Consider the following 15,760-nt stretch of genomic DNA (forward strand, 5'->3'; position numbering starts at 1 on the left):
GGCGAAAGGAAGAGATTAATTATTATTGTGGGAGTGACGCCAGAAAGAGCAAGAAGGAACAAAGTCCGGCCGCATCCGATGGTGGCGTTATCCTACAATGTCCTCGGAGTATACAAATGTCTATTGCTGTCTTGTTATCTACAATAATACAGTATCTAGACGAATAGAACTGTCAAAATAGCAATTTAGTCGCGGCTGATCTCCACCGTTCAACGGTCGCCAGCCTTGTCGCTATCGCCAATATCCATTCTCGGCAAGTCCCCTGTCGGACATCCGTTCCGAAGGCACATGGCTGGCTGAAGTAACAGATCCCACGCAGAGACACGGAATTACTCCAGGGCTGCCACTGGTACAACTGCTACCGGTACTTTATATCTGTCTAACCCCGTGGCGAGCATCACTGAATCATGATGACTGTTATGTCCTCTACTGCGTGCAGGGCACGGTCTCCCGTACGCCTTCCGGATCGCCCGCCCTGCCGGGCTGTTATCGATATCGATAGTATCCCATGGCCCAGTTTTGGCAGTGGAACCAGTTTCTGGGGCGTCGCTCAGATTTGGTACATCAAATATTATGGCACCCAATTTCCGTCCAGCTGAAACAATCGTGAACAGTGGTTCATATTTTCCGACTCAGGAACACCCGAACGTGTGCTTGTTGGGCTTACGGCGTATGTCTTGTGCATAGACTCAATGGCTGCATAACTCCTGAAATTTGCCTAGGCACGGAGTACATGTCCGATTCTACACTCCACACTCCGGATAGAGCGGTATCGTACCATGGTCACTTCCACATGGGCAAAAGAAAAAAAATAAAGAAGAGAAAAGAAAAGGGCCGTGTTCCAATCCGTATACGAGTGCGAAGTGCGGAGTACTCCACGAACAGGCCTTCTTACTCCGAGATGTTCCTCACGACCATCGCAATAATAGAACCTTATTGGCATAGGCTTCGATGGCGTCCCCCTCGGCTGTTGATCACTCTGGAAAAAAGCAAACATGATGCCTAATTAGATCTAGTGGATCGATAGTGGGCCGAGGGTGGTCATTAAGCACCTGAAAATAGGGTGATTATGTCCTTGGCGAACTGCTACAAATAGAGATACCCCCTCGGGGCTGTGGTATTTTCAACCACCCCCTAACCGCTATCGGCACATCATGGTCGTTCTCGTCCTGCTGCAGCTGTTCGTGCTGCTGTCCACATCGGCCCTGGCGGCACCAGCGACTCATTCTATCCTTCCGGTCAATGACACCTTCTATATTCCACCTGAAGGTTTTGAATCTGCGGCTCCAGGAGACATCCTACGATCGCGGACACCCCCAAAGCCCATTGCGGCCTTCAGTCTGGCAAAAGTGAACCTTCACTCGGCGCATCAGCTGCTTTACCGGACGACCGATTCCTTTGGCGAACCTATTGCGGCCGTCTCCACGATCCTCGTGCCTCACAATGCCGATTATACAAAGCTGCTCTCCTACCAAGTCGCCCAGGATGCGGCCGATCCGAACTGCGCCCCTTCGTATGCATTCCAACTCGAGGCGGCCCATGATGGCGTACTGGGTCTGGTGATGCCGCAACTGGAACTAGTCCTCATTGCTGCCGCCTTGCAAAGGGGATGGGTCGTGACGGTGCCCGATCATCTGGGACCTAAGTCGGCTTTCCTGGCCAACCACTTGTCAGGACACGTTGTGTTGGATAACATTCGGGCGGCCAAGGCGTCCACGAATCTGACCAATCTTTCGTCTGATCCTACCATCGCCCTCTGGGGATACTCAGGAGGCAGCCTTGCCAGTGGTTTCGCCGCCGAGTTACAGCCAAGATACGCCTCCGAGCTCAAGATTCAAGGTGCTGTCCTGGGCGGCACCGTCCCACAGATCCTGCCCGTCATCTACGAGGCCAACGAGAGCCCATTTGCCGGCCTAATCCCAGCAGGCATCCAAGGCCTAGCCAACGAATACCCCGAGATCAAGGACCTGATCCAAAAGAATATCATCCCAGCCAAGGCCGCCGAATTTGCCAAAACCAAGAACCTCTGTCTCACGGGTAATATCCTCGAATACTTCAACAAAGACGTGTATACATTCGTCAAGAACAAGGACATCTTTACCTCCCCAACAGCGAGCAAAGTCATCAACGCCAACGCCATGGGCCACCACAATCCCGAAATCCCCTTGTTCGTGTATAAATCCGTCGGCGACGAAATCTCCCCCGTTAACAACACAGACTCTCTCGTCGCGTCGTACTGTGACGCCGGGTCTCGCGTGGAGTACAAGCGTGACGTCCTGTCTGAGCATGCTGCGTTGGCTGTTATTGGCGTTCCGGATGCGTTGTTGTGGCTTGAGGATCGGATGAATGGGGTTCCTGTTAAGGCGGGATGCTCGAACTCGACTTCGTTTACAAGTTTGTTGGATCCGCGCGCGTTGGCGATTTTGGGAGAGACGCTTGTGCAGACTTTGTTGACGTCGTTGGATGCGCCGGTTGGGCCAATCCAGATTGGATGATTTTAGAGATCGCCTAGTACCCTGTGTTCAGGGCGATTATCCAAGAGAGGCAAGTAAGGGTAACTTATTCCAAAATTCTCATCTAAATCAGGATAATAAACCATTTAATGCTGAACCTAATTTACCTTCTGAAATATAACTCTCTAGCCAAACAACGCGATGTGATGCAGATGGTAACATCCACTTTCTGCGTTGATGTCCATAATTCGGGTATTAATATATAATACCATAATTTGGTTAAACATAAGGTCAGGATGTGTTAGAAATGAGTGCAAAACGTAGAGGTAATATTGCACAGTACGGCAGACTATAGTTATAACACAATTGCAAGAACCCAAATTTACTATCAAATGGTTGCCGCTTTCTATTCTCATACCACATCAATATGTCGCCAAAGAAGAATAAAATGCCAGCAGTTCTCCAACAGGAGATGCCCCAAACTGCACACCAACATTTCATCAATTCTGACGCCACCATAGCCATGGATATCGACTATCAAGCCCAAAATGAAACCTACAACCCCGTTCCCGGTACTCCGCCCGATCCAGGGGGGCCATCCACAGCCCCAGCCCCAAGAGCATGCCTATATGACTGCAAGAGGCTTTGCTCCACCCACGTCTGATAGTATAATAGAACACCAACAATCACATCCACAGCCGCAACAAAAAGATACCCAAGATGAGACCATTCGTGCGCTCCGTGAGGAAGTTGAGGCTCTCCACCAGGCTAGACAGCCGAAGCATACGCCTGGAGGGAACACTCAGCTCATTGAGCAGCTAGCTAGGCTGTTTGAGCGCTCCAATAGTTAGCCAGCAATTGAACGCGAAGAGAAAAGGCTTCATCAACTTGCTAAAACTCACTGGCGAGAAACTCGGCGTCCGCAAGGCCGAGAAAACGACTCTGAATGGAGAAAGAATTACTTAGTGGGGATGTCTGCCGTTCAGAATGGGGACCGAAATACCTATACTGTTATGTGGCCTAAGAGCCACGACAACCAAGAGATTTTACATTTTGGATATATTATATATGGAGTATTCAAGAGAACCCAGTGTTTCCCTTAAGATAAAGACACAACAAGCGGGAATTTTATCGCTACACTGCAGCAATTCACGGTCAATGCCATCTCTGCTCAGCTCGGCTCACTCTAATCACCAAAATCCATTTTTTCGCCGCTGAATATCGCCTCTCTTGCTTGATTGTCACAGCTGGCATTGAACCGAACCGTCAGCCAGAGGTATCCATTTCCAGGCAGGCGCCGGCACACCAGCAACGCCAGTTGCACTATAGTAGTGGCCAAGGATCTTTTGATGATCCAGCTCAGCGACGCAGAGAAGGACGGATGGTTCATCTCCGACTTCTATGCTTCTGTTATCTTCTCAAGGGACATGGAGTGGCTTACTTACTTCGACGGATCTAAAGTGTCCATTGACACTAAGTGATACTTGTTGGCATCCCACACAATCAATTAGAGGACATATATGGGCCATCTGTATCTACACTGGAGCCCCTATACCACTCAGAAAGAAGGAAGTCCCCTTTCAGAAAGACTCCAAGTCCGGACTATCAAGACTAAGACTGTTAGGCTATTTTCCCTCCTCGCTAAGACTTTTGCCTCTCGTTTGAGCCACCTATCTATGCTATTGAGTGAAAATGTCAGACTCCAAGATGAAGTTATTGTTATTGTGGCGTTGATATTGCTATGTTAACAGCTCCATTCTGTACTATCACAATATATTCGTCTTCTTTAATTCTCCGGAGATTCAGCAAGCTAATTGCTGACTATTAAAGGAGAATGCTTGGTAGAGTCATTGATCGAGATTTACACATGCTAAATCAGTAGATATATACAATGGGGTTGCTGTCAGGTACAGGGCCGCAAGGGCAGACAGATAGTGCTATCACATCGTTTAGATATAAATGAAATATATATATATATATGCAAACCCTATGCAATGAGTGGAGATAACCACAGTTGTCACTCATGACCGGTCATGAATCCTTTCAGATAGCCACATATCCATACAGGACGCACCCCAGCCCCCTCACCGATAAGTAACCTGAAAACCATCCTGTACACCTCTCCCCAACTCCTCCCTCACTCTCTCCGCATTCAAATCCTTCCACCATTCATGTGTCACATCGTTGCTCTCCTCCCCAACCTCATCCCATGGTTTCGGACTCAGAATATAATGCACATTCTTCACATTCTCGTCCCGCCAGATAGTATCATGCACACCCTTCCACCGCAGCGTCTTCAGCGCATTGTAAATGTACGGCAGCGGAACCCACCGGCCGTGAAATACGTCGGAAAGAAGGGACTGGTCTGCAAAATCATAGTTGGATGTCGATGATTCTGCGAGCTGCGCGATAATCTTGTTGTAGGTTGTTTGCGAGGGATTGACGACTTGTAGGCCGCCGTTTGGTATGCCTAGGCCTGTGGTTGATGGGGCGCCGGTTTTTTGGGCTTGGTCGGGTGTGGGGTGTTGAGATGTGAAGGCGCAGTTACTAGGAATCCTGTTCGAGAAAAGGCCTAGGTTAGTTATTGTTATTCATTTTGTTGGATAGGAATGGAATGCGTACCAGTCATTCGGGTAATGAGGTTTCTTGAGTGGATTGCACACACATGCATGACTCGCTGCAAACACACGATTTTCACACCCATTCAAAGCCGGAGAATCCAACTCAAGATCCATCAACTCATCCATATTCTGGAGGACCACCATGTCGCTATCCAATTGTACAACGCGCTCATACTCAAGCAGTGAGAATGGCGTGAGCTTGCTCCAGCAGTCGTAGAACCGCGGATCATTCGTGAAGTCTTTGTGGATCGAGGGGACAAGATACGGAACGCGCTTCTTCATTATCCGCCGCTCATCAAGGGCTGCATGGCCGTCGGCGGGGAACGAGTCCGTGTAGAGGACGAGAAGGGGGTACTTGGAATTGGTTTTTCGGAGCGAGTACTCGAGGGTTAGGAGGCCGGGAAGATAGGCGTTGTTCGTGATGAGGGTTGTCCACACTGGAGGGTGTTGTTAGAGGATTTCTCTGCGTGTATCGTCGATCTTGTTCGTACCTTTCGTCGGACCTGTCGTGTCTGGCATGGTGGGTAGTCGGAGACTGATGTGTATATATTAGTTTTACTCTGTACCATGGGTTAGCAACACTGCAAAGATACCTGGCAAGATGCGCATAACTCACTTCTTCTATACCCAGAATTGACCCTCAATTATCCGTCCAGACACAGTAAAAGGAAAAGAAATCAGAAGATGCTGAATCGAGCCATTTTCGGAAGTCGTTAGTCAGCGATGTGGGGTGCGCATAGCCGATAAAAGATCGATAAGGAGGACATAGAACATTCTCGGCTTTTGATTAGCACGCCATAAGGCGCAATAAACAGTAATTTATTCCGATACTTTTTAGGAAGGTGATGGATTGTGGTGATATTCATAGTTGTTTCAAGATTCTGAGTTATGGTACACAAATTCCTGGCCGGCGCCTTGGTGGTCTCAGTGGGATCATCCCCTAATTATGACCGGCTGAAGTAGGGGAAGATGCCTACGAACCGGCATGCGGCTGGCTTCAATTTGGTTGGGATAAGCTAATTCCAACCTATTGCGCGCTAGATCCTGGACGAAAATAGTCAAGTTATGTACTCCGTAGTGAAGATCTAAGGATCCTTCGGCGCAGTAGAATCATACCCCCAACGGCGATAATTCTCCTCAATCCACCACTTCGCAACATGAACCGCTTCTCCCAACCACTCCGCAGCCTCAACACCATACCTCCTCTGCACAGCATTAACCAGCGACAAAATCCCATAATCCTTAATAGCCTGTTTCTCCAACGGATCAACCTCAAGATTCGTAAACCGCCACTTAGTATTCGGGATAAGAGGCACCACAACACGATACTGCTTCGTAGCGGAGCGCAAGGCAATCCATGACCCTCCGGTGTTCAGGGTGGTGATGTGCCATTCTTTCGTATGTTTGTGCTCCGGGATGAGCTGGCGGATGAGGGATTGCCCCTGGTACATGGGGAGGAGGTCTTGGGCGATTTGATGGGAGGTTGGGTTGAGGGAGGGGGTTTGGAGGAGGAGGTCGAGGATCGTGGGGAGGATTTGAGTGGATTGGACGGGGAGGTCAATTTCGACTTGCGGGAGTTTGGGGTGGGAGAAGACTAGCGGGACGTGCTCGTTTTGGACGTGTGGGCTGTCGTGGGGTGTTACGCCTCCGTCGTTGGGGAGGGAAACAGCGCTGAATGATCGTTAGTATCGCTGTACATGACAAGAATATGTGGGTAGAACTTACTGGTCGCCAACCATGACGAAAAGAGTATCGTCAGCAACACCGGCCTCCTGAATAATATTCAGAATCTCGGTCAACCATTGATCCTGGTAGACCAGGCTGTTCAGATATCGGTTCAAGTGGTCGTTCAGCGTCCGATCCCTATCAGCCACCAGGTCTTCGTACTGGTGGCCCGGAAGATTCCAAGGAAGGTGCGTAGCGCCTGTCAGATGACTGAGAAACAGACGCTTGTGGTTCCGCTCGGCATCAGCAATCACGTCGCGGAAATAATTCTTTAGCACTTTATCCATGTAGCCACGCTCGGGAACCACCTGCGACCCGTCGGGAGCATACTCGCCGCCGATCTGGTCGATGGTCTCCTTGTTCATCTGATCCTGGAATCCCAGAACGGGCATCAGATGAGTCAGGTAGTCGTAATCGCCACTTACGGACTGCATCCACATTGTGTGCCACGGCCAAGAAGTCCAGTCATCCGTTTCACTCGTGATGTTGGGTTGGCGGTTCATTGCTTCCAAGATCTGTGGCAGACACGGTTGGTAAATGTCGTACAACCACTCGCGGTTCATATCGATTGCCAGTGGGTTCAGACCGCAGTGCGAGCCCGTAATACTCTTGAGAGTAAAAGTGCCGCTGGTGTAGGCGTTTTTGGCGCTGAGGCCACCGCGGGGCTTGGGACGGTCTTGATCATTTTTGTCGAATCCATTGTCGAATCCAGTGAAATGCTCGGCATTAGGCGTGAGATGGGACAACCGATCCTCAACCTCTTTCGGGATCTTACCGCCGTAAGACTCCCTGACGCGCTGCATTATATAGGAGTCAGCATGGAGAGGGAACACGTCCTGTCGGTTACTCTCCAGCTTCACGAGGACAATATGCTTGACCTTAACGTCTTCGCTACTAAGCGCCTCCCGCAATGGCTCGAGGATATCATTCTGAAGGTTCGGTGTGTGCAGCGGATCTTTGGCCGGGTTGTAATGGATTGGGATGTAATTCCTGGGAGCCTGTTGATTGCGCTTGTTCAAAGGAAGGGAATACCAATCCTTGAACCCGGCCAGCGGCTCATCAGGAGGTAACCAATCGAGGACCGGAGGGATGTCCAACGCGGTGTGACCTTCCAGCCAGCTGTAATCGCCAGGCAGGTACTCAATGCCCTCAAAAACTGGATGCGCACGGGCTGTGAAAGGCACGACAGCAAGGGTACGGGAGAGAATGCGATACCCCAGATCATAGGGTCGAACGCAACTGAGTAAAATGACGATCAAACTAACCGAAATGATGACGATGCGCTTCATCAAGGATCCAGGAGGGTCGTCACAGGGGCTCTCGCGGGGCCGGAGCGGCTCCATGGGCAATCCGAACTCACTGTCGCTCTTATCATCTTCTTGGTCATCGAGCGCAACCTGCTCGTAGACGCCCGGATCTGGGAGAGGCTGTTGTTTTTTCTTCCGAAGGACGTAACGCAGCAGGGCCGATACGGAGAAAGACCAAATCTTGGTGAACCTCCCGGTAACCTCGTATGCATATGGTGTAGCGAAGTACGAGCCGACTAAGATGACAATCTCGAAAAAGATGACACCAAAGATGCCTATCACCAGGGATAAGGCGTCTACCATGTCCCCGAAAAATCCAATCGCCGGTCCCCAATGGAAGTCGCGACCCATGACGGCATAAAAAGAGATGGTCGCTGAGGCCAAGAGCGAGAGGTATAAGCTGAGAAAGATGACGGCCACGCCGCCCATAACCCGGAGCGGCCAGCGTTGGAACGACCTGGCAAAAGCGCGTGCGATAAGAAGAAACAGAACATCTTGTAGGCAAAAAGTCGAGCCCCAAACGAGGAAGCGATTAAGGGTCAGATAGTACGTATGAGTGTAGATATGGAGGATTTTGGAGGCAACCACGGAGACGAAGATGACGGAAAAGAGATATTTGCGAGTCGCATCCCAGCCTGTGTGCTCCCACAGGGTTTGACCAGCGGCCTTGAGAAGTGACAGAAACCCCTTCATCTTGATGAGTTCGCGAATATGGAGGACACGCGATACCCTGCCGCTTTTGACACCGCTGCCGCTTTTTTGAGAGAAAAAGGCGACCCACTCATGTCATCATGGACGGAGCAAGAACCAGTAACGTTACTGTCAGGTACCACCCTGCCGCCCGAGACAGAACCCCGCGTGATGTCCGCAACGTTGGCCATATTCGGCCTCATCCTAGCCCCTGAACAACACTCCGCATCAACGTGCATAGCATTATCGATTGCGCAGGCGCGGATGCGTCCGCGAAAGATGTAGGGGAGAAACGTTTCGCCGACATCAGTCACGTGCTATGTATCTCGTGTTACCCCTAGTTAGGCCGATTGGGCGCCAACTACGTTACAATCATCAATGTGGAAATGGCAGTCGATGAGACATCGAGTTTCGTACCGGAAATCGAACCAAACGACGAGGCATCGCCCCTGATCGATGATGGGTCGGAGACCGCCGACCGACATGTGCCTGATCAGGCACCGAAAAGCAGTTGGGAGCTGTTTATATTGACTCTCACTATGGGAGGGTGAGAATTAAATTTTGCATTGATTTCAATACCAGCGTGTTAATTGTTAAATAGACTTCAAGTAGTCTGGTCCATCCAGCATTCCAGTGGATCTGTATGTCACTTTACTCAACCCGTCATAGATCGTCTCTAACCGCAAAAGCCTTATCTTTTATCTCTAGGAATGAGCAAGGCATTGCTTGCGTTTGTCTGGGTTGCTGGACCTCTTACCGGGACCCTTGTACAGCCCTACATTGGTATCCGCAGTGATAACTGCCGCAGCCGCTGGGGTAAACGAAGACCTTTTATGGTCCTAGGCGGGACGGTAACTGTGATATGCCTCTTAGCGCTGGCGTGGATACGAGAGATAGTCGGGACTTTGCTCGGAATATTTGGCGTCGACGCTCAGTCTGACAAGGTGCAATCAGCTGCGATTGTCGCTGCGATGATCTTGATGTATTGTCTTGACTTTGCTATTAACACGAGTAAGTATTCTGATTACGACCTATTCAAGACGGAATCTGACTCGAGTAGTCCAAGCGGCAACCCGTGCTTTAATCGTCGACAATGCCCCTTGGTACCAGCAAAAGACGGCAAACGCCTGGGCAAGTCGCGTTAGTGGAGCCGGAAATATCTTGGGTTGTATCTTTGGTTTCATGGACTTGCCAAAGATACTCCCCATTTTGGGGAACACACAGTTTCAAGTGCTCTGCGTACTTACGAGTCTATCACTATCAGTTACACTCCTGATAACTTGCATCTACACCCAGGAGCAAGTCTACCATGAGGAACTACAAGCAGGAAATGCTCTAACCCCCATGTCGCTCGTCCGGCTAATCCACAAGTCTGTCAATCGGCTTTCATCGCAAACACGGAGAGTTTTTGCAATCCAGTTTGCGTCCTGGTTCGGGTGGTTCTTGTTCCTATTTTACGCGACGACTTATATAGGCCAGTTGTACGTTAATCCGATCTTCGATGAGCATCACGATCTGCCTGATGATGAGATTGACAAAAAGTGGGTGGATGCCACACGGATTGGTACTTTTGCCCTCTTTATAAATGCGACTGTGTCGTTTGCAGCGAGTATCATCCTACCACTTCTGATTCCTTCTGGCAAAGAGGATGAGGCAAATGATCCCGGGCCCTCATGGCGGATACATTTTTTTAAAGTACGTGTTGGGACAGGTCTAACTCTCCGACGCCTCTGGCTGCTATCACAAATCCTCTTCGCGGCCTGCATGCTCAGCACATTCTTCATATCCACCACCGGGGCGGCATCAGTAATGACAGGAGTCATCGGCATCCCATGGGCTATCACCTCATGGGCACCGTGGGCATTCATAGCAGAAGAAATTGGGCAAGAAGACACCGAACAAAGCCCCCAATCGTCCAGCCACGACGAAGAGTCAACTGAAGGTGGCGATACCGGGATTGCAGGACAAGCTGGTATTGTCCTCGGTCTACATAACGTTTTTATTTCGCTTCCGCAGATTGTGTCTAGTCTTTTTAGCAGTGCTGTGTTCAAATTGTTGCAAAAACCGAGGGGAGAACCTTGGGATGAGAGCGTGGCGTGGGTTATGAGGTTTGGGGGTTGCGTGGCGCTGGTAGCGGGGTATTTGACCATCGCGTTGAGGGAGCAGCAGGCGAAGGTGTAGCGTTTTTGAAACCCTTCTATTTGATAGAACTTGATTAGTAGACTATCGTTGAACTGGATTTTCTCATGTTGTTGGAAGGCGGGCGATTTTCTATACTTCCACTTGCCGAATTGGTCGTAATGTCATCGGAGGGCGCCCTCAAACTTTTTTATGGGAAAAGCCTGACAAACACTTCTTCAATAAATAAGCACAAAATTGCCCTCCTTTATTCAAATACAGTTGGACCAGGTGGGGTTTTTTTCAACCATCCCCCAGTTGTCTCCACTAGCACCTGTTGCTAGAAGGCGCGTTTATTCCGACCTCATATATACCACGGAAATCCATCACCACACAATTGCATCTACAATAGTCAAGAACACATCAATCAACATGCGATTCCGCACAAACGCAACGCGTTCTATTCGACAACTATCCACCTCCTCCCGACCCCCGACATCCGGCCTCAGAATCAATCCTGACCGACTATGGGAGACAATACACGAAACATGTAAATGGGGCTCTGCCCACCCATACGGAAAGTACGTACAACCCACCTCACCTACCAACCATTCTACCAGTCTAACCGACCCCAGAAGCCCCCGCGAAACAGGGATGGCCCGTCTCTGCCTAACAGATGACGACGCGCGCGTCCGACAATGGTTCGCGACAGAAGTAGAAAAGCTCGGCTGCTCACTGTCCACGGACCAGATGGGGAACATGTTTGCGCGGCAGTCTGGAAGTCTGAAATCATCGGCTCCGATGATTGCGATGGGTAGTCATCTGGATACGCAGCCGAGAGGTGGTCGCTATGATGGGATTTTGGGCGTTGTTGCTGCGGTTGAGGTGTTAAGGACGATGAAGGAGAGTGGGTTTAGGACGCACTATGATGTTGGGATTGTTAATTGGACGAAGTATGTTTTCTCTTTACTTATCGGGTATGGGGATTGAGCTGACGTTGGAGCAGTGAGGAGGGTGCCCGGTTTCCAAAGTCCATGTGCTCGTCTGGTGTCTGGGCCGGTAGTATCCCGATTCAGAAAGCCTGGGACTTGCGCGACATCCATAATTCGAGCGTGACTCTCAAGTCAGAGTTGGAAAGACACGGTCTCCTAGGATCTATCCCCTGCGACGCGAAGTCTGGATTCCAGCTCGGAGCACATTTTGAACTGCACATCGAACAAGGTCCCATTCTTCAGAACACAGGACGGTCCATTGGTATCGTCCAGGGAGCCCAGGGGTACAGGTGGCTCACTTTCACCGTCCACGGACGAGACGCTCACACGGGGACGACGCCATTGAACGCCCGGAAGGATCCATTGCTCGCAGCGTCCAGGATGATTGCTGTGTCTAATGACATCGCCAAACAACATAATGCACTGGCATCGACTGGTATACTCAAGGTTCCATCCAACGCATCCACGAATACCGTCGCTTCGGAGGTGACTTTCACGCTTGATATCCGGCATCCGCAGGACGAGGTGGTACACGCAGTCCAAGACGAGTGTCTCAAGTTGTTTGCGAACATTGCCTCGCAGGACGGCCAGGGAGTAAGCTTCGACTGGACACTGGACACGGACTCGCCCGCTGTCCAGTTTGACAAGGGCTGCGTGCAGTCTATCCAGGCCGCTGCTGAGAATCTTGTTGGTCTGGGCAAGTGGATGAATATGACGAGTGGCGCGGGCCATGATAGTGTTTATACGAGTAAGCACTGTCCTACGGCTATGATTTTCGTGCCGTGTCGGGATGGGATTAGCCATCATCCAGAGGAGTACTGTAGTCCGGAGGATTGGTGAGTTTTATCTTATGGTCATTGAATTTCTTTGGGCAATTGCTAATGTGATACAGTGCTCTGGGTGCGCAAGCTCTACTAGAATCGGTGGTTCATTATGATCAGACGAAGAAGGATGCTGAGGGTGCATAGAAGGTTTTACGATCATGATTTAAGTAGATACAGGAGACTAGCTACAAACATGAGAACTATCAGAATAAATGTAAATAAAAGAACAATCTCTTTGGATGGCAACCATACGGCAGACCTCCACTAGTCCTGATATCCGTAAAAGCACTAATTACTCTGATTGTGACTAATTGCAATATCATGGTCGACGGAAAAGTATCGAGTTACTCCCTAGTCTCGTATCAACTGATATGATCATGGACTATCTTTATGAGTATCTCAATATCCTTGAGTATTGGTCACTTTGTACTGGAGGAGCCACTTCCACCTGCTACTGTATTGGATTGACATTGCCCATACTCGAACATCGATCGACTGCTGCGCAAATAACATGGATGTTCCGTCGTCGCGCGGTCGATAGTTTGAAGCGGACAAAGAAAGCGTTTCTGTTGGAAGTAGCTCGGAGATCTAACTAAGATCTAGTATTTACGACAAATGGTGTCTTATGAAGTTACAACATCTTATTCAATAACTCGTGAAGGCGACATATACTGTTTAGATAGCGCTCTTCAGAATCTCATACAAACGGACCTCATTCACACATTATAGGAGGACAATGCACCCATTCTGCAAGATCCATATCTGACTACATTTTCAGTATCCTGTCATCGAATGATCCCAGCTCCTCGTTTTCAAGGATATTATTCGAAGGTATGCGATAATCGTCCGGCCTCACCACTTCGGTCCAACCCCGTCAGCCTCATTACTCTGAAACGTGAGAGTACAGAGACGATCTAGAATCACGTGGAAGTGAATAGAGAGTTTGCCTTTGCTGGCTTGACGATAGTTCAAGACTCCTTTGTCTTTCTCGATTCTTTGGACGCAGGATATCGATTCAACGGAGGAGGGGATGGCTTCAAAGTGAATTGCTGGGACTCAAAGTGCGTGGAAGAGAGCATGTCTGAAGTGTAGAAGTTTAGTCCATGGGTCGACTCTTGAGCAAAGAAAGCACCAAACATGGTTTACAACATGAAATGTGATGTTAATTTCGAGTATTGTCCGTTGGAAATCATGTCGCATATCAAATCAATCGTAGTCTGCAATGCCGAATCCGTGTGCAAGACACGACAACTCTCCAGACTGTTCCTCATCGCTAGCCATCGAACAGCAAGGAACGATGTATGAGAGGACGGGGCTTCTGTCACAGAGTTCCTGTTTTGCCGCGGGCTATCAGATACCAGTCTGGTACAGAGTGGAAATTGACATGGTGTGTGCAGAATGAGGAGCCGATATACTAGCGGGATCAGCGAATCAAGGAAATCAAACTAAGAAATACGTCTCTGATTGATGAGCAGCAAAACTGGATAAAGCCGGGTCAAAGATATATGAAACTAGCATTACAGGATCCCGCGAAATATGCCGAGGTATGCGAGGGAAAAATGGAAACGGTTGATGGTTGTTTAGACTATGCCTTTGCGTCGAGGGATCCGTTCAACATCCCTGAACTAGCAAGACTGCTGAGCGACTTAGAAGAGTATCACCAAAAGAAGCTCCAAAAGGAAACACAAAAGAAGTTGGAGAAACAAGCTGCAGCAACACAAGAGCCAGCACCAGCACCAGCATCAACAGAAGCACCAAAACCCAAGAAAATAAAAGCTTGGAAACCACGAACACCACGCTGCCATCAAATTGCTCTCCGCCCATCCACTTTCGACGTACGCCGCATCAAAGGCCCCACAGAGATCATCATCATGATCATGGATCACCTTCCTCACTTCCGCGATATTAAGACCCTGATGTGGGTGTTTCCGCAGTGGAGACACATGGTTCCGCAGGCATGTTGGCGAGATCGGTTTATCAAAGAGCTTGCACTGCATGAGCCATCTCAGAATGCTAATGCGCTGGACTGGCTGTATCTTTATTTCTATGCAGATCAGTTGCTGGCTAAGTCTCATGGGTGGTTGTTTTGGAAGCACGTATTGGATTCTCTGGAGAAGACGAAAGTTGCTTTTTTGATTTTCGATGAACACTAGGGCTCGGCAATGAGTGGTATGCAAATGGCTCGTCGACTGTGTAACTATTACCGAATAGAGTACGTCAATATAGTCGTTCACTATGATGTCTCAGTACTTTTCCATATAAGCCGCATCCAGCTTTTGCTTGGAATATTTAAATAATTTTACCAGCAGAGTAAAATTTGAGTAGCCCGCATAGGATAGATTGGTGCGGCTTATCGGTCATAGCTTCGGGACCCAATGCAGGGAACGCAAGCGGTAGACTCAAAGCGGATATTCTTCGAAAAGGACAGTTGGCACAAGGCCTACAAAAAAGGAAACATGTTAGTGGTAAGCCGGAGGGTCTTAATGAAGTCTATTTTAAAATTCCGTGGCTATAGAAGCATCTTTATCGAGCCGGTGAGTGCTTATGGAAACTGTATATGATACGCATTCTGACAAACCTTCCACAAGTCATTCGGACTTGCTCGAAAAACAGTAAAGTGAAATATTACCTTACCGGAGTTGCTCTTCAGGGATAGTGAAGTGCTTGAGGAGAGTGGAATCCGTGGTTTCTTAAATTCCTGCGAGTGTAAATTGAGTCATCTCAAAGGTTGCTTTGACGGTCACCGCGCGCCGAGAGGTCCGTTCAATATGCCGGAGCTACAACATCTTCTCAGCAATCAGAAAAGGGCTTATCGAGGAAAGATTGAAAAGAAGGCACGAAGCAAGCAAAGAAAAACAGCGCTGCAAGACAGGGAGAGAACAGTCGGTGGGATATCATCCCGCAGTCATGAAATGTCGCTCCGTCCGTCTAGATTTGGCACGCGCCACCTTAGAATCCCAAGTGAGATACTCTGGCTTATTATCGACCATCTTCCCGGGTCTCGCGATATGCAGGTTCTGATGCTGGTGT

The 15,760-nt window shown here is 49.3% G+C and overlaps 6 protein-coding genes across 6 annotated transcripts; 4 read left to right on the forward strand and 2 right to left on the reverse strand.

The window, feature by feature from the left end:
* Positions 1–1,154: 1,154 nt before the first annotated feature.
* Positions 1,155–2,495, forward strand: ACHE_31285S (putative secretory lipase; the record flags this gene model as incomplete). Its single annotated transcript, XM_043277997.1, has 1 exon — positions 1,155–2,495. The coding sequence occupies one exon, from the start codon at positions 1,155–1,157 to the stop codon at positions 2,493–2,495; it is 1,341 nt and encodes a 446-aa protein (XP_043135820.1).
* Positions 2,496–4,537: 2,042 nt separating this feature from the next.
* Positions 4,538–5,593, reverse strand: ACHE_31286A (glycosyltransferase family 8 protein; the record flags this gene model as incomplete). The annotated part of the gene is made up of 3 exons (XM_043277999.1): positions 4,538–5,009; positions 5,076–5,511; positions 5,566–5,593. 3 exons carry the CDS (start codon positions 5,591–5,593, stop codon positions 4,538–4,540), a joined length of 936 nt encoding a protein of 311 aa, XP_043135821.1.
* Positions 5,594–6,159: 566 nt separating this feature from the next.
* ACHE_31287A (uncharacterized protein) lies at positions 6,160–8,799 on the reverse strand (the record flags this gene model as incomplete). The annotated part of the gene is made up of 2 exons (XM_043278000.1): positions 6,160–6,745; positions 6,800–8,799. The coding sequence occupies 2 exons, from the start codon at positions 8,797–8,799 to the stop codon at positions 6,160–6,162; spliced, it is 2,586 nt and encodes an 861-aa protein (XP_043135822.1).
* Positions 8,800–9,182: 383 nt separating this feature from the next.
* On the forward strand, positions 9,183–10,977 carry ACHE_31288S (uncharacterized protein; the record flags this gene model as incomplete). The annotated part of the gene is made up of 4 exons (XM_043278001.1): positions 9,183–9,343; positions 9,398–9,437; positions 9,486–9,807; positions 9,857–10,977. The coding sequence occupies 4 exons, from the start codon at positions 9,183–9,185 to the stop codon at positions 10,975–10,977; spliced, it is 1,644 nt and encodes a 547-aa protein (XP_043135823.1).
* A 369-nt stretch (positions 10,978–11,346) lies between these two features.
* On the forward strand, positions 11,347–12,874 carry ACHE_31289S (M20 family metallo-hydrolase; the record flags this gene model as incomplete). The annotated part of the gene is made up of 4 exons (XM_043278002.1): positions 11,347–11,495; positions 11,550–11,867; positions 11,921–12,742; positions 12,799–12,874. 4 exons carry the CDS (start codon positions 11,347–11,349, stop codon positions 12,872–12,874), a joined length of 1,365 nt encoding a protein of 454 aa, XP_043135824.1.
* Positions 12,875–14,289: 1,415 nt separating this feature from the next.
* On the forward strand, positions 14,290–14,883 carry ACHE_31290S (uncharacterized protein; the record flags this gene model as incomplete). The annotated part of the gene is made up of 1 exon (XM_043278003.1): positions 14,290–14,883. One exon carries the CDS (start codon positions 14,290–14,292, stop codon positions 14,881–14,883), a length of 594 nt encoding a protein of 197 aa, XP_043135825.1.
* Between the last annotated feature and the right edge of the window lie 877 nt (positions 14,884–15,760).

This window comes from Aspergillus chevalieri, chromosome 3 (genome assembly GCF_016861735.1).
Source record: "Aspergillus chevalieri M1 DNA, chromosome 3, nearly complete sequence".
Taxonomy (NCBI): domain Eukaryota; kingdom Fungi; phylum Ascomycota; class Eurotiomycetes; order Eurotiales; family Aspergillaceae; genus Aspergillus; species Aspergillus chevalieri.